We start from the raw sequence: 22,618 nt of genomic DNA on the forward strand, positions 1-22,618 counted from the left end.
TTTAAGTCTGAATTTGGTAATAAGGAGTTCATGATCTGAGCCACAGTCAGCTCCTGGTCTTGTTTTTGTTGACCGTATAGAGATTCTCCATCTTTGGCTGCAAAGAATATAATCAGTCTGATTACGGTGTTGACCATCTGGTGATGTCCATGTGTAGAGTCTTCTTTTGTGTTGTTGGAAGAGGGTGTTTGCTATGACCAGTGCATTTTCTTGGCAAAACTCTATTAGTCTTTGCCCTGCTTCATTCTGCATTCCAAGGCCAAATTTGCCTGTTACTCCAGGTGTTTCTTGACTTCCTACTTTTGTATTCTAGTCCCCAATAATGAAAAGGACATCTTTTTTGGGTGTTAGTTCTAAAAGGTCTTGTAGGTCTTCATAAAACTGTTCAACTTCAGTTTCTTCAGCGTTACTAGTTGGGGCATAGACTTGGATTACAGAGATATGAATGGTTTGCCTTGGAAACGAACAGAGATCATTGAAGGTTTTAGCTATGTATCTTCATCTTTCATGTATAAATATATTAATTTACATTTTGGAATATATGCTTCATTAAAAATAAAAACAGAAAATAAAAAAATTTCCTAAAACATCTGCCATGAAGTCTCCTTGGATTTCTGGTCCTCCAATCAGAAGTATCAAGAACTCACCTTCAAGTTTTTTAAGCAGCAATTCTATCACAGATAAAGCTTCTGTTCTCACAGATGAGTAGGTCTTATTTTCTAAGAAGGAAATCATACAGTTCACATTATTCGTTTTATATGCCTTACAAACAGTACTTTTAAGATTAAGTTAATGTTACTGAAAAAAAAGACATTCAGAAATTATAAATTCAGAAAAAGATATACTTATTCTTAAGTAAGCATCCCTTTGCCAATTATCATCAAATACTAGAAATATGTTACAAGTCCACATTCCTTACCACAAAAAAAAAGCCATCAGTGAAATATACCAATCTCCACAATAAATGGCAATATTTCAAGGACCCATTTTAGAAGTCAGAAATCAAAAGACAGTATCTCAAACACATATTGACCTCATAGGATACCTAAGAAAAGTCTTAAGGTTTTCATCACCTCTTCATTTTAGCAAAGAACATGACACAATCCAGGGGTAAAGAGCCAACTCAGGGAAACCTGGCCGGGACCCGACCCCACAAGGACTAGTTTCTTAGCTGCCAGTTCTTTATCCATAACCATGTGGCTACCTGCAAGAATCACCACTGAAATATGCTTTCTTAGTCTCTACTCTACACGGAGCATCTAGCTCACAGTGAAACTGTCTAGAGAAAAAACTAACACATAACCAGACCTGAGTCAAAGAAAGAACAAAATGCGGTTATAACAGGTTGTTATGCTACGAAGTACACAATGCTTAAAAAACGGTGGTGAGCTGACAACCGGACACAGGAGTCAGCTTAAAGGGGCTTCCGCTGGCCAAATTTGGGGTAATTTGAGCAACAAATTAATTCAGGAAAGTAATTATAAACCAATAGGGAAATAAAGGGATGCATGAAACAATGTGGATAACAGATTAATAGAGTTCAGGAGAGGGACCTGGCTTATGAGAGGAAATCAGCTGTCAAAGGGTAAATGCAGAGGCAGTGCTAGAGCTGGAAAATCCTCTTAGTAAAAGCTGGCTCAGGAAAACCTATCAATGCCTGCTGAAGCTAGAGGAGATACTTTGAAAACCAGCAGTACATGTACGTGGTCTTAAAGTGTCTTCTCCCAGACTGCTTTAGAAGACACAGTTCTGAAGAGGAGCAGTTATTCAAATGGTCTTAAAATACGTTCTCCTGCAGGCTGCTTACCAGACAGAATGGGAAAAAACAGTAACCACATAGCAGAGAAAACGGAGTAATACCTTGCCTGGATCATCCCAATTAACCTCACCAGTGAGGGCAGATGGACAGTGTACCTCTTGATGGGAAAGGACACACCACCCCTTACAGAGAAGCACAGCTGGGAACTCATAATCTGGATCTGACCACAAGGAAACACCAGACAAGTGGCAAGTGAGAAACACGCTCGTTTTCAAGCAGGGCAAGCCGAGGCTTTTCTTCAAAATTGCCAATGTCATATAAGATGGAAAAAGGCCGAGGAACCATTCCAGATCAAAGGAGACTAAAAAGACACGACAACTATCAATAAACGCGCTTAATGACTGAACCAGATTCCTTAAGAAGAGGAGGAAAAAATTATATAAAAACATTACTGAGTCAACTGAAAACCTAGACTATGAATGGTTAAAAACACTGCCTCATTACACTGTCTAAAGTCGGCAACTACACTATGATTACGTAAAAGCAGGCACACTGAAGAACTTAGGAGAAGAGGGGCAGGATGTAAATATACTTTCAAATGTTCAGGGAAAAGTACTATATGTCTACAGAAGGCAAATCAAAGTAACTGGCACAAAATGCTAACAGGTAACTTTGGGTAAAGCATATACAAGTATCATATGCACTATTACTGTACTTTTCTCTAAGTTTGAAATTATTTCCAAATACAAGGTTTTAAAAAATACTGATCACAAAGGTTTTTCTAATCTAGGTGTTGAAATCCTAATTAGTTTCAGATTAATACATTCCAGTTTGGGGGCACAGATTGAGTCTATTAAATAGAAGAGTTCAGTAGTTGGTTCCATGAATTTAGTTCCCAGCACAAGGTAGGACATATTTGAACTTTAACTCCTTGAGCTTTAAAATGAAAACCCCCTTATCCATGTCAGTTTGAAAGAGAAAGCGAAAGCCGCTCAGTCATGTCTGACTCTTTGGGACCCCATGGACTATATAGTCCATGGAATTCTCCAGGCCAAGAATACTGGTGTGTTCTTTCCCTTCTCTAGGGGATCTTCCCAACCCAGGGATTGAACCCAAGTCTCCTGCATTGCAGGTGGATTCTTTACTAGCTGAGCCACAAGGGAAGCCCAAGAATACTGGAGTGGGTAGCCTATCCCTTCTCCAGCGGGATTTTCCTGACCCAGGAATCCAACCAGGGTCACCTGCACTGCAGACAGACTCTTTACCATATCAGTTTACCACTCACCTAAAGAATATGTGATTGATTTACAAGTTTCAAGGAGAATTTCAGCCAGAGCCTCAGGATCTGCATGTTCTTCTTCTAAAAGCATTAATCTGTACAAATTAGAAAGCAAGATCCAAATACCAGTTATTTCAGAAACATCCTAAAGCCTTTCCTGGCACAAACGATTCCTATCTGTATGTATTATTTTAGATGTCATTTTAGCTTTTTGAAATGTAAAAGAATTCCACTGATAACACATAAAATGCTAAGGGGAAGGGGAAAGTAAAATAAATGACCGAACTATGAAACGAATTACCCCTGAAAAAAGGCATTCATTGCCTGTAGGACTCCCAGCTGCACTTTCCATGTGCTGAGCTTCAGCCGTTCACACATCAGTTTGCACAACTCCTGACGATAACAACCTGGGAAAAAAGACAGATTGGGACAGAGCAGGACAGAGAGTATGAAGAAGCAAGAGACAGAGCAAGTGAGAGAAACAAAGAACAGAGAGGGAGAGAGGGACAAAGAGAGAGAGGGTGGGGTTGGGAGGTAAGTGGAAGAGAGAGGGAGAGAGGAAAAAGTGAAAAAACAAAACAAAACAAAACAAATGCCTTTAATTAAAGCCATGAAATTTCAAAAACACTTCAGCATGACTCTGTTAAATTCCCACAAACTTCCTTGATCAGAAATATGCACCCCCCACCCTCAAACTGTATATAACTGTTCAAAAGTTATAACTATTCACCATCAAGGCAATATCTTTCTCTACAAAACTGACAGTCAACCACATGCATGTTCCCTGTAAAATACCATAAATGACGGCCAAAGAAAGCAGGACTCTGGAGGCTGGGGGGTCCTTGCTGGACACTCACAAGCTTATGCATATTGCAGACTTAACTCGAGTCAATGGTGCTTTATTCCAAATCTGGTATGCCAACTGCACTCTTATTATAATTATGTAATTAATATTTTGCTAAGTGATGAAACAGGAGCATAAAACTCAATGAAGTAGTTATTTTTTAAATGCTGCAGAATTTAGTAAGGTTCACAAATGTAAAGATGGATAGGGGTTAAGAATCTAGATTCTGCATTTGAACTGCTTCCTAAGAAATTGTGCTTTCTTTCTCCACTATAAAGAAATAAAACCAAAAAAAAAAAAAGGAAATAAAACCAGAAATTGAAGATGACATATTAAGAGTAAGATGTATATGAGAAGCCAGTGTGGAACAAATTCTCAAAGGCCTTTGCCCTTCCCCTTTAACTGATATGTGAATGTACATCTCTATTCCTTGAGGGACTGGGGCAGGAGGAGAAGGGGACAACAGAGGATGAGATGGTTGGAGGGCATCACCGACTCAATGGACATGAGTTTGGGTGAACTCAGGGAGTTGGTGACAGACAGGGAAGCCTGGCGTGCTGCAATTCATGGGGTCACAAAGAGTCGGACACAACTGAGTGACTGAAGTGAACTGAACTGAACTGATGACTGCCTTGTATATGTATCATCTTTTTATATAACTCCCTATTTGAATTTTTTCCACCTATCAAGCAAAAGTTAATAGTCCTAATGAAATCAAATAAGTGGGCTTCCACTGCAGTCCAAACTTAACACCAAGAAATAAAACCTCTTACAAATCTGTATCTCTGGGGAAACCCATCCTATACATAGCAAATATACTTGTTGAAGTTCACACAAAGGATGGCAAGGCTCAATGACGCTCTTAAGTGTGATTTTAGATACATCCAAAACATTAAAAAACAGAGAGACATTACTTTGCCGACAAAGGTCCGTCTAATCAAAGCTATGGATTTTCCAGTAGTCATGTATGTATGTGAGACCTGACCATAAAGAAGGCTGAGTACCAAAGAATTGATGCTTTTGAACTGTGGTGTTGGAGAAGACCCTTGAGAGTCCCTTGGAGTTGGGGATAGACGGGGAAGCCTGGTGTGCTCTAGTCCATGGGGTCGCAAAGAGTCACAACTGAGCGACTGAACTGAACTGAATCAGAGAGTCAATGATGCTTTTCATAAGATTCAGGAATATTCAGATGTAGGATGCACTGCAAGAACCAATACAAGGCAAACTCCTACTAACTACAACCTAACCCGCGAGTAAAGGTTTACCATTTATTTAAACCTTGGGCTTCGCTGATAGCTCAGTTGGTAAAGAATCCACCGGCAATACAGGAGACCCCGGTTCAATTTCTTGGTTGGGAAGACCCGCTGGAGAAGGGGTCTACCTACTCCAGTATTCTTGGGTTTCCCTTGTGGCTCAGCTAGTAAAGAATCCACTTGCAATGCCAGAGACCTGGGTTTGATCCCTGGGTTGGGAAGATCCCCTGGAGAAGGGAAAGGCTACCCACTCCAGTATTCTGGCCTGCAGAATTCCATGGACTAGTCCATGGGGTCACAAAGAGTCAGACACAACTGAGCAACTTTCACTTTCACTTTTCACTTGGAAAGATTATGCTCAAATCTGCAAATCTCTCAGAAAATTACAAGTTTCTCAGGCAGACAGATTTCATTTGCTTACTGAAGGTTGAGCAACAAGGCTATTTATTTTGAGACAGAGACCCCCTACTAATAAGTTCCATGGATATCTCAGAATACAGTGCCATAAACAAGACTAACAGAATTCTTTTTATAGTTAAATTATCTACACAAAATGTATCACAGTTGCTATGGTGGTTTAGTTGCTAAGTCATGTCTGACAGGCTCCTCTGTCCATGGGATTCTCCAGGCAAGAATATTGGAGTGGGTTGCCATTTCCCACAAATTCACATGTTGAAGTCCTAATAACCCCAAGTATCTCAGAATGTGACTGTGCCGGGAGATGGTTTTCAAAGAGACCATTAGGGCCCTAATCCAAGATGACTGGTATATAAGATATAAGAACATTAGGACACAGAAACATGGATGGCCCTTTACAAGCCAAGGAGAAAGAGCCCAGAAGAAACCTCAACACTGGTAATACCTTGGTCTCAGACTTCTAGTCTCCAGACTTCGAGAAAAGAAGCCACCTAGTCTGCAGGACTATGTTACAGCAGCCATACCAAATTAATAGTCAATGAGATTATTTGTCAACACAGAAGTAAGATTTATATTGGATAATCCTCTCTATCCATCAGTCAGGCTCTACAGGAAACTGCAGCTATAAATCATCACACAGAATGCCTCTGCTCTTGTGACGTAACTCCTGACTACAGCAGCCCTTCTTGAAATGCAGCTTCTGTTGCTTACGCTGGGTCTCCGCACTTCGGGGCCAGGCTTTGCCCAGGCTCTCAAAGGCTCCCAGCAGAGATTCCAGCTGGAGCTCCTTTTCCTTCTCATTCTCATCTTCATTTTTGGTTGTCCGTACTCCAATGCTTTCAGGTGAGTTCTGAAAGGCAAAAAAAAAAAGAAAGCAAATTAAAAAAATTTTTTCTTTGAAGTTACAAGTATACTATTAAAACATTCAGGGTACCAGAGTATGAGATATTAACCAGGAATTAAATGCTAAATTCTCTACTATGGGTCGCCCTATTCATTAAAAGAATTTTGAACAGGAAGACTACATCTCTCCAATAAATTTGGGTGATCCTGTAAAGGACTCTGTGGGCAAAGGTGAAAAAACCTATCGTATATATAGTATTTTGAGCACAACACAGAAAGGGTGGCATTACAATCATGGAATTAAAGGAGAAAGAACTCAGTAATGATCTAAATCCAAACTGTCTTTATAAGATAAGGAAACAAGCTAGGAAGTCACTTGTCCAGCTGGCTGGTGAAATAATCCATTTAAAATACAGGTCTCCCAAATCCATACACTACCATTATGTGTATAACAGAAATTATTTAAACAACTTTTTTTACAACTGCAAAATAGCAGCAACACAAGAAACCAAATAAAAATGTTATTTTAAATATTTTATGTTTCACCAAAAAAAAAAATTGGTAAACCATACCCGTCTTTCTCTGAATCAGTGTCCAACCTTTAAAAACGAGAACTTCATTATCCAAAATAAATCAAGGTCCATTTTTGATCAAAGTCCCCCAATCTGTAGCAAAGGCAGTCAGCAGTGGCACACTGAGCTCCCTGTCTTCACTCTGGGATGCCTGGGCTGGCTGCTGCACAGACTTGCAATGCAAAGCTCATTACCACCATGAGAGAGACTATTCGTCTATTCCAATACCAGACTCAGGAACTCGCTGGTCCTGCAGCCCTCAGTTTCCTGGCTCTCAGGATGAAATCTCTGCAATAAACTCATCTTTCTGCTTTGTTTTCTCTTTTTTTGGCATGCCACATGGCATGTGGGATTTTAGTTCCCTGACCAGGGATCAAATTCACACCCCCTGCACTGAAGTCCAGAGTCTTAACCACTGGACTTCCCAGGGAAGCCCTCTGCTTTGTTGAAAAAAAAAAGAAAAAAAAAAAATCTACCATTATCCCATGGAGGGGAAATGGATACCTAAAATGAAGACTCCTGTTTGCAACCTCATTTGCAGCCAGGTATGGCCATCTGGCTAAGCACTGACCAATGGGAGAAGTGAAAAGGCCCTGCTCCAGTTTCCAGGAGCTCCCCTTAAAAGAGATCTGATGTGCCTACTCTGACCTTTCATCCTTTCTCCATCTCCCCTGCCATCACCCGCTTGGAACGCAGACACACGGTGGACTGTGAAGATAGTGGCCACCCCCCAGGGACAGCAGAGCTGGGAGCTGTAAAGAGCCAGACTCCCAAAACTAGTATGTGAGAGACAAACGTCTGTCTTGCTTAAAGCCATGATGTTTTGGGATCTTCTGCAATTTGCAGCTACATGAATCCTAACAAAATGTGCAAAGAGGACACAGGAAAATCTTCTCCTCCTTTTTAAAAATTTTTTAAAGTATAAACGAAACCTGAAAGAAGATGGCAGTCATTACCTTCTTGATGAGAGGTATGACAATGTCGGCAAACTCCTGGAATCTGTCTTCTTTGGTGGCCTTTAAGACATCCCCTGCACAACTGATTGCTACAATCTTGTACTTGGGGTTCTCTCTGCCACACTCCTTCAGAACAGCCTGCAGGATTTCATTTGTGCTGGGCTGACCGGGCACAGGCTTCTCCAGCTCTGCACTGTAAGACCCACACGAAAGCATCAAACAATTAATAAAGGCTGCGGCTTTCCAGCTCAGTTTAAGAAATGGAGTCTGATTCACTGAAGGAACATTTACCTGCAAGCTGTCACCACACAGGCAATGGCTTTCAAAAGTTCTTCCTAAAGGGTTGAAAGAGGAAAAGATCAGCACCCATGTGTCATTTACATTTTCTGCGCATGACTACAACTACCTCAGAAGTATCTAAAAATTATGGCAACAAAAATGAACCAGTCACCACATCTATAACACACTTTTTGTTTAATGACCACATCCACAGAGTTTTGCTCCAGACCACGGAAGCAGGATAACTGTCCTCATCTCCACTGCGTGAAGCCTAGAGAACCGACTTGCCCAAGGGCAGAGAGGCAGAAGCATTAACAATGGGATCAGAAATGGCTCTGACTCCGAGGCCCCCACTTCATTTACAGCTCTGCACGGACCACCAGGGCTTCCACCACGTCACACAGACTATATACGATCACAGTCTCCTGCTCCCCATAAACGGTCACTGTGTGCAGCCTACCATCAACCGTCTATTAAAAACGACCAATTCACAGGCCCCAGAGACGTGCATCCTGAACTCAGGGGTTCAGACACACTGGCCTGGACACTCAATTTCACATATGCCCAGTCCTGACAGTCTGCTTGTGAGGTCAACTGGGACAAAAGGATGACCACTTGGTTTAAGACTTATCTTGGAAAGTTGAACAGGATAAATAAAAATCAACCCCCAGCATTACTGTGCACTATTCAAGGACACATGGGTTATACTCTGATGAAATATCACATTTAATCAAAGTTTACGCAAGGCTTCCCACTGCCTAAGAAATCAGTTTCACAAAAACCATCCATCTTTTGTCCCACAAAACAATATTTTAATTTTTATAGAAAATGAAACGTGAAGGATGAAGTCATAATCCTTTAAGGATACCTTAAGTTTAACTGGGCATGAATGGTTCCTTTACCTTTCCTGCCCATGTTCTTCCAGCTAGGCCTTGTAGTAACGCGGTCAGTATCATTCCCAGATACGGAGGCACCAGGGAGCTGGTTTGCTTTGCAATTGACGCCATGGCAATTGCACCCTGCGCTTTCATTTTCCAGGACTGAGACTGTAAAGCCTTCTGGGTAATGGTAATCAACTCCTGCAGGTATAACCGAATGCCGCCAAAGGAACCTAGATTATGAAAAGCAAAATTAAAGCAACTTTTAAATGACCAAAACAACCCCCAAAACTAATGGATTTTTTTTCCCCTAAGTCTGGAATAAAAGTCGGTGAACGTCAGTTTAAAGCAGTGACTCAGCAGCGACACTGCACCACATCACTCTCTGAAAGGAAGAGAAAGGGAGGAGGGGTGTGAGGAGTCTTCACAGCAGCAGGACTTTACGAACTTGGACGTGCCCAGAGTTGGGCTCTCACCCATGAATGCGTGTCCAGGTGAAAAGCAGAGTGGAGAAGCACTACGCTAAAATATTACTCAGAGCAACAGAAAAATCACTGTTCACTCTCAACTGAAATAAGCCAAATTCTGCTGTGTTAGGGCAGTTTCTGTTCTTCACATGGGCAGCAATGAGAGAGGAAAGAAAAGAGCTCTGAGTGCCAACCTGAGAACTCAGCAATTTGGACAGGCTGAGAACCCAACGGGATACACACTGTTAACGTGCCGGGAAAAGTAACTACAGAAGTTTGCAAATAAAAAGTAAGCTAGAAATTCCAACAGTGGGATGCAGAAAACAAACTATGGTTACTGGGGGGGTAATTGGGAGATTGGGACCGACATATATATACCACTATATATAAACAGATAACTAATGAGAACCTACTGTATAGCTCATAGAACTCTACTCAACACTCTGTAATGACCTATATGGGAAAAGAATATAAAATACAAGGGGTGTATGTATAACTGATTCACTTCACTGTATAGCAGAAATTAACACAATATTTCATTTCAACTATATTCCAGTAAAAGTTTTTTTTTAAAAAAAGAGAAAAATAAATTTCAACTGTGGTTCTTAAGGAACAGGTTTAATTCACAGACACTGTTTACTAACCAGGGACATTCTCCTGCCACACTTCAGTCCATAAGTTACATTCTTCTTTTTCTGCTTTCTCCTCATCAGCAATTTCATGCATGCCTAGGAATGCCAAAGGCAGAACTTCTTTGGCATGGTTCTTCAGTACATCGGGGCTGTATCGTCCAATAGCATGAATAGTCAGAGCACAAGAGGTCTTGTAGACGGGTTCTAAAGAGAAGCAGAAAAGCCCACAATCTTCATGACTCGTACCGTCTTTAAGAGTAACTGGCTGAAACAGACCACCAGAGAACTTGTACCACAACAAAACAAACCAGTAAAATCAACCAGCAATGTTCCTCGCAGAGCATATAAAATCAGAAAGGGTAAGACCTGATCTGTCCTGTTACATTAGGCTGTTTACATCTAAATTAACAGTAACTGAAATAGGAAAAGAAAGGCACCTTCTTTCTCCATATACCAGCCATTGAGCTTCTGCAGGAGTTTCTCAGTGCTGCTATCCCGTGAGGTCTAGAAGAGAAACGATCCCAGTCATTTCTCTATAACTATGCCACTACACTTATTTAACTAAGCAAGAAATTCAACTCACCCGAACTAAATGGCCCATGGCAAATGCACAGGATTTCTGAATTACACTATTCCGATCAGTCAGGCCACTAAGCAAAGCACTCATGAGTTTACCTGGTGCAAACAAAGGAGGAAAATCTTGACACCTGGTTGAACGACCACTCTGCTCTGTTCCCAGGACCCAAACAAACTTAAACCTGTAGTTAGTATCTGATTTATTCCATGGTAGCCTAGAGCTCTTGCATGTTACATTTGTACTATCCATTCACTTCTCTTTGCTTGGTGCAAAATTAAAAATTAAACTGCATCAGGACTTCCCTGGCAGTCCAGCGGTTAAGAATCTGTGCTTCCAACGCAGGAGGTACCAGGGGGAACTAAGTAAGATCCTGCAGATGGCACAGTGTGTCAAGAAATAAAAGTAAACAAATAATAATCTGTGCCTAGAATACTGGGGGGAAAGCTGCAAAAATGAGTGAGGTACTTGTACAAAAGTCCATCACCCCCACCTGGAAATCAATCCAAGATGAAAATGTTGATGTAACATTACAAATCCTACAGAAGAGGAGATACTTTCACTTCCTTATACCAGCAAGAAATAAAATCTGTAAACCAGTGAAAACGTGCTAAACTTGATCACCTTGTACCTCTTGCAAAGAGAGATAAAGGCAGAGGCGGGGGAGCTTGACGGAAGAAGAAGTACATAGTATCTCAAGCGTGGCTCAATGACCGTTATTTTTCCATTTAAAACCTTGTCACACAAGACATGGCCATACCAAAACATCGCCCCACGCGGTTCAGACAAACTCACCTGAGTAAGGTGTTAGGTCCTGGGGACACTGAGTAGTTAATGATACGATGACACTGGCGCAGCCTCCCTGCAGGGTCACAAAGGCAAAGGTCTAAATTTGATGGTCACGTGTTCTATCAAACTTTGTTTTAGGAGTCAAAGATTTAAAGAAATACGCAAAGCCTAACAGCCCCTCCAAGAGACCATCTAGGAAAAACTCTTATTTTTAACTACTAACATGAAGATTTTCTTCAAGTGTTCCAGCAGGAACCTTTGTAGCACAAATGTACACTGCTCTCATACACTGCAAGTGAGGAGGGGACTCATATGATCTTTTGGGAGGGCAACCTGCCATCCTGTCCAATTCCTGTTTTAACATTTCCAGCTCTAGGAATTTAACCAAAGGAAGTAGCTTCAGATGCGTCCAAGGACATTCACCACAGTGCTTTGTGGAGACTCAAAAGAGCCGAAAACCAATCAGATGTTCCCTGATGGGTTAAAATAAATGATGTTCCAGCCACACAAGAGAATAAGTATCATGTGGCCATTAAAGAAGGCACTGTGTAAGACCCACGCACACAGAGACACCAGGAGGCAACCCACTCCAGTATCCTTGCCTGGAGAATTCCCGTGGACAGAGGAGATGATATTTACTGAGTAAATCACGCGTTTTATATTCTGAATGAGTTACATGTTTTAAGTTACTAATGCAGTCACAGAAACAAACTAGTTAATGTAAAATACTGTTAGGTTTTAAGAAAAAAAATGTATTTCACACATGACATCTATGCTATGTTTGTGGCCCAAACTAATGAAGATGCAAATTTCTCTGGTAAAAAATACACTTACTTACCTTGGTTCCAAGACCTACACCACTTCTGATAAGTTCACATAATCTAGGAACTAGCTCACCCAGCACTGATACATCAAGATATTGCAGGCACTTTGGGAAGAGAATAAATATAAAGTTAACTTAAGGAAATAAGTCAGTCAGTCAGTCAGTACCACATCTTCAATTAAAAACTGCCCGGGTCTTCCCTGGTGGTCGAGTGGTGAAGACTCTGAGCTTCTACTGCAGAGGGAGCAGGTTTGATACCTGGTCGGGGAACTAGCCACGCCCCTACCCCTTAAAAAAGTGCCCACGTCAACTGTGCACCCCACTGGTTTTGACATGAAGTTGAAAAACTACTGGTTTGATTTTGCTCTAATTTCAGTGTTAAAACCACCATTATACTACACACAAGAAAGCCATTTATCAGTGGTTCAAAATTGGAAACAAAAATAATAAAAAGCACTGATTTATAAAGGAGAAAATAAACAATGAGCACCCAAGAAGAAAGGATCTCTCTGGGTCTACTTCCTCTTTATCAGTCCAGATTAAAACTGACCTACCAGGCCATCTTATTAAAGTTGACTTCGTAGGCTGAATTTGTGATTTTTTGACAGTGTAACCACTATGTTCTATCACTGATGAACATATCTATAAGAAGTTTGCTAACTATTTCTATTTCTTTTATCTTTCTTCCTCCATCATCCAACTAAAATGTAACATCTTTAGGCCAAATTTTGGTAATAATTCCCCAGTAAGCACTAGAAAAATTTCTTCTTTTGTCTAATCTTGTGATCTGCCTAGCACCACAATTTCCAGTAGCTCATGAGTTCCCAGTTAACCACTCCAGGGCAGGCACAGGAGAGTCGGCTTTTGTGACCTTAGGGACTCTTAATCTACGGCTCCACAAACACTGGAACTTTGAAACTTGGTGCTAAGCAGCTCTTTTCTGCAAATCCCCTTCCTTTAACTGAACAACCTATCAAAGGTGCTCAGTTCTCTCTCCCTACCTTTTCTGCTGTCTACTTCTCTGAACACCTCCAGCTTACACCTTCCTAGGTCCCCAAGACAGTGCTCAGACAGAGACAAATAGCTGCACCTTTCTTTAGACAGGCAGGCCAAAAGACATACAGATACAGATTTACAGGGAAATCTTTTAATATATTGTTTCCCTGCATGAGACAAATCTAGACTAATGGAGTCTAGTATTGGGTAAAGTATGTGTTCCTTTAGCAATACAGGAGAAGAAAAAAGAATTCTTAAGAAAAAAAACTAGAGTCACAACAGCTGCTTGACTCGTCCCTTAAATCTCTAGTTCATTCAAGGCACTGTAACCTGAAGACTTTGGACATTACACTCTAAAGTAAGCCAACAAACATTCTCATTATAGGAGGCACTGACCATGTTGATTGTTTCCATCATGGGAGAGGATTTGGCAGCACTGAGTCGGGCGCTATCCATTGCAGCCTGAGAACACAAATACAAGGACATTCGATCACTCAAGAAGAACCTCCGCAGACTCCCGCTGGGTGAGACTGCCAAATTAAGGAATATTTTCAAAAAGAATATATAGATACAACAAATTAAAATACAAGTCGAAATAACTTCTTTGGGCCTGCATTCAATCACAGATATGTAAAGGCAGCATCTCATCACAGGTTAGACATGCAGACGACAGTTCAGTATTAACCACCGCTAGAACACACCCCAGTATGGCTCTGGGCAAGTTATCCAGCCTTCCGGAGCCTCAGGTTCTCCATCCAATAAATAGACAGATCACATAATTTTCCATCTAAGACATGATTGTTAATTTTTATACATGTTTTCCTTTAACTATGGAAAGGGCCCTCATATGGTATCTTAGTCCAAGAACTAAGGAGCAGGAGGGGCTGACACTATCCAGACATAATAACAAGAAAAATTAGGCATACAGAAGCGACTTGCCTACGGCTGCAAAGTCTGAACTACAGTTTACGTTTCTTCATTCCCAACACCTATTAGGTGGGAACACAGGAAAGGGCAAGATTACTGCTGAAAGAGGAAGAATGACTGAAGAAGAAAGAGGCAGAGGGAATGAGAAGAGAACAGTTTAGGTGAGCCAAAAACCAGACAGAGCTTAGAGAAAGCTTTCACAATCACATGATAGGAGCCTGACAGTTCTAATAAGGACAAATGCAAAAATATAAACAAGTGAAAAACAAACACGGAAAAGAAACAATACAACTCACAAAGTAAATACAGATGGCTAACACAATATGAAAAGACAATGGACAACACTAGTAACAGGAAACTGCAAATTAGAATGAGATTCTTATCGGACGGAGATTATTCAGTGCTGGCACAGACGTGGAGGGAAACAAAACATTCCTAACTTTTGATATTATAAAAGCTCCCGCACAAAAGCTCAAAATAACCTCACTATTGAACACTACACACACACTAAAAAGAATGAAACAGACCAACATACGCACACGGTATTTTGTAAAAACACAAATCAAGCTGCAGAACAACTTTTGCAGCTTGATTCTATTTCTAAATTAATGTGTTTGTTGATTTTGTAGCCTGTGACTACAAAAGAACTTGAAAGGAGACACAGGGAACTGCTGACAGCGTGTACACCTCAGGAATGACACTGTGCTGCCCAAGAAGAGGGGACTCCCAGCGGGACACTTTCTACACTTCTGTGTTGTTTTAATTTTTCACAATAAATACATTTCATCTGTAATTTAAAGGGAAAAAAAAAAAAACTAACACTCTGATTAAGAGATTAGGGAACTATAGTATACGTAAAAAGCAAAATACTTTTGAACCATGCCAAAGTCTGGCTAGAAATCCTCTTGACTTGTAGGGCAAGAATGGTTCATAGAAAAAGATTCTGAGGGTGTAGCCTTAACCCCCCAAAAATAAACAAACATGTACCCAAAACTCTGTTAAATCAATGCACTGATGTATTATTTTGGCTAGAAGTGTCATTTTTCACATAATACTGCATGAGTCCTCTCCCTGCCCACCCCACTACTAAAAATAAAACACTGCATGTTGTTTTGAGAGTGTTGAAAGTATCATTTGAGTCCTGTAGTTTGACCAAGGCCCCTGGAGGACCTATTCAGTATCTTAACAGGCCTCTCCTTTCACAATAATTGTCAACACGCTTGTGCTGTCAACTCACCTTTTCTTGGTCTGTAGCCCGGAGGCTCAAATAATTGAGAACCTGGGGCTCCAGTACACTCAGGGACTCCAGCAGGGCTGGGATGAGTTTTGGCGCATGTGGCTTCAGCATGGCTCCTGCGCTTTTGCTGATCTTCACCAGGGTGTTGATACTACAGACACACAAAACACAACTCTTGAGTTCTTTTAACAAAAGGAAGAAGCCCCACAAGTCTAATCATGAGGATATTCTGCAGTTTCCTGCATTAAGGAACATACTCTCTTGGGTTCAGAGCCTGGTCTTAGCTCTGTGTTGTTTCTCTGGATTTTGTTTCTACTTTTGATTAAAGAAAATTTCACATATGTATGAAAGCAGAGAGGATCATAAGTGAAATTCTATTATGCTCTCCACTCAGTTCAACAATTAATAACCTCTGGCCAATTCTGTCTCACTTATACATCCACCATGCATATAGATCATACATATAATTTTTACCCCTGCCGTCGTCGTATTTTGACGCATAATCCCTAAGGTAACTTCAGTATGTGTCACCAAGAGAGGAGGACTCTTTATCATCATCAAAATACCATTTCACACCCCCAAAATATTAAGAATTCTTCTCATATCATCTAATATCCAAATTTCCCTGATGGTTTCACAAATGTCCTTAAGAGCTGGTTTGACAGAATTGAATCCAGAGTCCATCCACACATTGCAATCTACTGCATTTCCTGAATCTTTTTTCACAGGGCCCTCCTTCCTCTTTTTTTCTTATAACTTGTTTGTCCTCACTGACCGTATTCTGACGGTATCACTTAACATGTCCCTCTGTAGCTTGTGCAGATCTGCAGGCTAAATCAAGTTTAGTTCAAATTTTTTTTTTAAAATAAGAATCTTTCATAGATGGTCTGTCACATCCTATCCCATCACATTAGCATGCTTATCTTTTTCTGTGCTCTCAAAGAGTGATCAGAGGGTTCAAGTTTGGTCAGCACAAACCAACCATCCGCTGTAACTCTCCGCATCAGCCTTTCGCCAGTGGACTTAGAGCCACTTACGATCATTACCCGGGTCATCCTACTGACAACAGCAAAATGGTGGTGCCCTAATTTTATCATTCCTCTGCATTCGTTAGCTGAGTCCTTCTAAAAAGAACTTTCCCACACCAACTACTTGATTGCCACAAAACAGTGTTGACACTATTAATTTGATCTAATATGAACAGTGAAATAAAAGTGGAATTCATTCTAGATAGTATTCTAGTTTAAGGAAAAAAAAAAACGAAACTAGAATCTTTCACTACTGACTTTAACTTAGAAGAGCCATATAAATCTAAATACATGTTTCTTGACTATTTCACAGGTAGTAAATAGCTTATTTTTAAATCTAATAATCGGTGAAATGTTACTAAGTAATATAATCAACAAGCAAGCTTCCCAAGACCTTGCTTAACAGAGGCATAACAAGATGTGCCTAATGGGGGCAGAGGCCAGTGACGAGAAAAGACCGCCCTGCACTCCCGGCTGAGGCAGAACGCTGGGCGGAAGCAAGGTTCCCAAGAGAATGTCCTCTGCAAAAATGTTCCGACTCGCCACTTCTCACACACGCTCTTGGGTCACCCCAATGGATTCTCCTCAACTCCCTTCTCCATATGTCCCAGAATCTTAACCTTTGAAGAAATCCAATTTCTACTGGATGGCTAAGAACTAAGTAAATCCAGTATATTCATCTCGTCAGCTGATTCAAACCTGAGGGCTCGAACTTCGGTCACAGGACTCATCATTCCTTTGTCCAGCAGGCAGGGCAGGAGGACAGCAATGGTTCTCTGGCCAGCTGCTCCTTTGGCAGGGTCACACATTTTCACACAGACCTCACAGACAAAGAGCACAGAAATTAGTGAGCCTGACCCCTCATCTGATAAAGCGCTCATCTGACAAAACACTTGCCACTTCCCACAGCCACAGAAGAGAGCAAGTGATGCCACACTTTCTACCACTGAAGAGAGAAAAAGAAGACCTCGTGATCTGGGGTTGAGTCCCAGGGCTGCCAATAACTAAACAGAAAATCCGGTAACACATTTTACTTTCTAAGCTTTGGTCTTCTCATCTGTCAAACAGGCAACAGCTGAAGATGAAATGAGAAACCATTTAAGAAAGCACTCCGAAGAGGCTTAAGGTATGGTCACCATGATGATCCTCAATACCTTTGGGTGGCAGCATAGCACAGAGGTCAAGAACACAAATGTGGAAGAAGAAACACCTGGGTTTAAAACCCAGTTTTACCACGTACTAGTCATGTGACTTACAGCAAGGCGTATACAGCTAGAACACATTAGAAGGCCCTGATACACCACAAAACAAAATACAAATGGGAAACTAGTTTTAAAAAGGCTGCCAACCTCGTAACTATGAAAGGCAGGTTAACACATAAACAGAGCAATAATGAAGAGAACAGATGCTTGATCTAAATGTAATGCGTGCTTCAGAGTCGAGAGAAAGCCATATCTTATATAAAGGCCCAGAGGAGCCGACCATTTAAAGAGCCCAGAGATAGACTCTGTTAGAAATGCTCGTATTCTAACGTCATAGCACCCAGTTTCCCATTCACTGGGCTTCCCTCGTGGCTCAGCTGGTAAAGAATCTGCCTGCAAGGCGGGAGACCTGGGATCAATCCCTGGGTTGGGAAGATCCCCTGGAGAAGGGAAAGGCTACCCACTCCAGTATTCTGGCCTGGAGAATTCCATGGACTACAGTCCATGGGTTCGCAAAGACTTGGGACACGACTGAGTGACTTTCACTTTCTTTCACTTTTCCATTCATCATTAAGAACAGTAGGTTGTAACATGAAGTCAATTACAATGCAACTAAATGTCACTTTATATGACAAAAAATTATTATTTTCATTGTCACATAGAATCCTGCCCCACTTCACCCCCAGTAAAAGATTAAGAGTTTTCACCTTGCTTAGAGTTTTCAGAGCTAGTTCTGCTGCTTTTCGTACAGATTCCTAAAAAAAAGAGAAGTCTGATATCATACAAGTCAGAGTTTCCATCTCATCTACCCCCAAACGTACAATTAAACTGCCCCCAAATCTACACAAACTGATGAAAAACCCTACTTTGATTAACAAGTAAAAACAGTCTTTCACTAGGCTCTGTACCCATCAAGGAGCATATTACCATGATAGACTATTATTTTTTAAATTAGATACAACCGATTTTGACCATACAAAAATATGGATATTAAGTATAACAGCTTAGAAACTAAATTGATTATAAAAGCAACTGTGTGAAGACGTATGTGAAGATTCTCAAAGACCTAAAAAAAATCTCTGATGAAGAAAAAAAAAAAGAAGCATCTAATTTTGATTGTAAGATTGAAAAATCTAAAATTTAGATTGTCAAGGCAAAATTTAGAGAAAAACTGGACACATTATTTGGGAATGACTGATGCAAGTTATGAAACTGACCAAAGTAGAGTTATATTGGATTATTTCTAAACTATTATTTGTCATTCATCAATAGCATTGCAAGATCTCTACTGAAAGAAAATCAAGCAGTAGCTACCCTTTATTTTTTAAAAAAAGGTAATTAAATTTAGACCTAAAGATATCTAACCTTACCACTTCACAGAGAGATCAAGACTGAGACTTTGGAGGAAAATTCGGAAAATTCTGGTCTTCTAAAAAATTGTCTGGATACTGAATTGTGAAATATGTAACACACATATCTTAACAATTCCAATTTGTGCTAGTCTACAAATAAATGCAGGTTTATTTATACAGTACCTTTATATCATCTTGCACTCTAAAGAGGGTTTCCCAAATTTCTGGAAGTTTATCAATGATGTCATCTAGGGGTCTTCCTCTTAATAAATCATTCAGAGCTAAGCAGCTGAAAACAAACAATTTGGTTTCAAATATATGATCAAAAAAGCTCAGTCTTTCACTAGAAAATATTCATATCAGATAAGAATATGGTTTCTGCCTATACCTGTAGTCTTAACCCCTTTACTCCAAGATAGGTATGAGTCTCCTTGATGCCTGAGATACACCACAGGCATACGGCATTGACAACCATCAAATGTCATCATCATTTTTCAGTTGGCAATATACTTCCAGAGCCCAGCACACACTACCAAGCACACAGCAGACACTGAGTAGACCTAAATTATTTATGCATAAATGAATGCTACCCTACAGTTATGAGACTATATAAATGCACCCTGATGTCTAATTTAACAAGTGATCTTCTATTTTCATCAGGCTGGCCAAAAAGTTCATTCAGGTTTTTCAGTACAGTGGCATGGAAAAGTCTGAACAAACTTTGGCCAACCCAACAAATCATACTTGGAAAAACTAAGACAACTTAGGAAAACCACTGGCTATAGCTTAAATGTTATTAATGATCTAACCCAACCACAGATATGCTTTTTAGTGGTTTTAACTCATTCTTTTTGCACAAAGTATAAAACTTGGAAATTTGAAGGGGAAAAAAATGCAGTTTTGACTAGCTATATTTCCAAAAATGATACCTGGATTCTCGAACTCGCCACATATTGCTGGTTAGATTCTTAACCAAATCTTGAAGAATTTCCTTCAAATATTTATCCACCTAATGAGAGTAAAAGGGTAAAATTTAAAATGCAAAATCCATCAACAGTCAAATGGTGCATCTCTACCACACTGTGTCCTATATGTAACAGCCTAAGTGTCTCTCTAGGCCTTTCAGTCCACAACTCTCTCCCCACTTTGGTTGCTAAAAGCTGCCCAACCGATCATCTTAAAATGCAAGCACGATCTCTTCTTTTCCTCAGTGTGTGATAATGAAGTCCAATCACCCAAGTATGGATATGAAGACCTCCTGCGGCTCTCTGGCTCCCACGGTCTCATGTCCTATCTCACCTTCATTCACCTCCACTTCCTGGCACATATTACCTCGAGCTCTTCTATCACCTACTTGCCTGGCTAACTTCTATTTCTCCGAGATTCAAATCAGGCATCACCTTGACAGACAAGAATCATCGATCCTGCCCCATATACGCCCATGGCACCTGCTTAAGTGCATCATATCAGACGGCACAGTAACGGTCCTGCCCCTTCACACTGAGACCTCAAGGGCAGGGACAGCATCTCACTTGTGTTTGCCCACCTGGTACCTTGCACAGTATCTGGCACATGAAGAAGGATCTGACTGTTCAGAATGAAGATGAATTTAACCTTTTAGTTTTGCTATACACTTCTTCATTTGATAACAACAACACACTGATAGCAGATTCACTGTGACTGACTGATTCAAAACTGGAATAGAATACGACAAGGCTGTATATCGTCACCCTGCTTATTTAACTTATATGCAGAGTATATCATGTGAAATGCTAGGCTGGATGAATCACAAGCTGGAATCAAGACTGCTGGGAGTAATATCAATAACCTCAGATATGCAGATGACACCACCCTAACGGCAGAAAGTGAATAGGAACTAAAGAGCCTCTTGATGAAGGTAAAAGAGGTGAGTGAAAAAGCTGGCTTGAAATGCAACATTCAAAAAACTAAGATCATGGCAACCAGTCCCCTCACTTCAAAAAAAAAAAAGAGGGAAAAAGCAGAAGCAATGACAGATTTTACTTCCTTGAGCTCCAAAGTCACTGCGGATGGTGACCACAGCCATGAAATTAAAAGACACTTGCTCCTTGGAAGGAAAGCTATGACAAATCTAGACAGCATACTAAAAAGCAGAGATACCACTTTGCAAACATCAGTCAGTATAGTCAAAGCTATGGTTTTTCCAGTAGTCATATACAGTGTGAGCGTTGGACCATATAGAAGGCAAACCACCTAAGAATAGATGCTTTCAAATTGTGCTGCTGGAGAAGATTCTTGAGAGTCCCTTGGACAGCAAGGAGACCAAACCAGTCAATCCTAAAGGATATCAACCCTGAATATTCATTGGAACGACTGGTGCTGAAGCTGAAGCTCCAACACTTTGGCCACCTGATATGAAGAGCCAATTCATTGAAAAAGACCCTGATGCTGGGAAGGAAGAAAGAGAAGGAGGCAGCAGAGGATGAGACGGTTAGACAGTATCACCGACTCAACAGACACAAATCGGAGCAAACTCTGGAAGATAGTAGAGGAGACAGGAGCCTGGCATGCTGCAGTCCGTGGGGTCGCAGAGTCAGACAGGACTTAGCAACTAAACAACAATAACAGAACTTCAAAACGTATGGTTTTTCCACTTTTACTCTCATAGGTGAGAGGTTTTGTTATCCTCACTGGTATGCAAGAAAACCAAGAGAGGAAGGGAATAACTCATCTAAGATGAAAGAAACTGATGCCTTTCTAAGCCATGTCTCTAGACAGCCTTCACAGTGATACCATCCACACCTGTGGCTCTACCTTCCATGCACAGAGATGACACTCACATCTCAAGAGCCTCAGCCTGGGCCCTGAACTCAGCCTCCGAGATCTCGGCTGCTCATCTGTACCAAGTACTCTCCTAGAGCAAACAGAACTCGTCGAACCCTCAGAGGGAAACCCTCCAGCGCCTTCCAGCACCAGACTGGAGAGAGAGGAAGGGGCCGCATCGTGCTTAGGGATGGAAAGACACAGTAAGGGTCATGGGGTTTATTTAACTGAACTAGGATTTGCTGCATAACACAGGGAGCTGAACTCGGTGCTCCATGACAACCTAGAGAGGTGGGATGGGATGGGAGGTAGGAGGAAGTTTCAAGCGGAAGGGGACATACATAGATCTATGGCTGATCTATGTTGCTGACAGGAGAAATCAATACAATCTTGTAAACTAATTACCCTCCAACTGAAAATAAATTTTAAAAAATTTTTAAAGAAATACAAAACAGAAAAAAAGAATAACTAGATAGGAGATAAACACCAAGATAAACTACCTAGATCCAACAGACATTTATAGAACATTTTCTTTTCAATAATAGCAGAATGCAAATTCTTCTAAAGTACACATGGAACATTCTCCAGGGTCACTATCTGCAAGGTCATGAAGTGTTTCAAAACATTTAAAAGGACTGAAATCATACAAAACGTGTTTGATCATAATGGAATAATAATAAATAATACTGTATCAATAATCAACAACAGA

General features: G+C 40.7%; 1 protein-coding gene across 5 annotated transcripts in view; it reads right to left on the reverse strand.

Annotated features, from left to right (window-relative positions):
• KIAA0368 (KIAA0368 ortholog) overlaps positions 1-22,618 on the reverse strand; it is a 111,811-nt gene that overhangs the window by 8,423 nt on the left and 80,770 nt on the right. For all 5 annotated transcript variants that reach the window (XM_018052589.1, XM_018052590.1, XM_018052592.1 and 2 more), the window contains 18 exons: positions 20,037-20,116; positions 19,291-19,396; positions 18,463-18,510; positions 17,253-17,374; positions 15,526-15,676; positions 13,758-13,823; positions 12,381-12,470; positions 11,549-11,615; positions 10,763-10,854; positions 10,617-10,683; positions 10,192-10,383; positions 9,105-9,313; positions 8,215-8,258; positions 7,924-8,116; positions 6,264-6,402; positions 3,340-3,445; positions 3,045-3,133; positions 648-719 (listed from right to left, as the gene is read on the reverse strand). In XM_018052589.1, the coding sequence (XP_017908078.1) occupies positions 648-719; positions 3,045-3,133; positions 3,340-3,445; positions 6,264-6,402; positions 7,924-8,116; positions 8,215-8,258; positions 9,105-9,313; positions 10,192-10,383; positions 10,617-10,683; positions 10,763-10,854; positions 11,549-11,615; positions 12,381-12,470; positions 13,758-13,823; positions 15,526-15,676; positions 17,253-17,374; positions 18,463-18,510; positions 19,291-19,396; positions 20,037-20,116 (1,933 nt within the window). The remainder of the gene's footprint in view (positions 1-647; positions 720-3,044; positions 3,134-3,339; positions 3,446-6,263; positions 6,403-7,923; positions 8,117-8,214; positions 8,259-9,104; positions 9,314-10,191; positions 10,384-10,616; positions 10,684-10,762; positions 10,855-11,548; positions 11,616-12,380; positions 12,471-13,757; positions 13,824-15,525; positions 15,677-17,252; positions 17,375-18,462; positions 18,511-19,290; positions 19,397-20,036; positions 20,117-22,618) is intronic.

The sequence above is a fragment of the Capra hircus genome, chromosome 8, assembly GCF_001704415.2.
Source record: "Capra hircus breed San Clemente chromosome 8, ASM170441v1, whole genome shotgun sequence".
Classification (NCBI taxonomy): Eukaryota; Metazoa; Chordata; class Mammalia; order Artiodactyla; family Bovidae; genus Capra; species Capra hircus.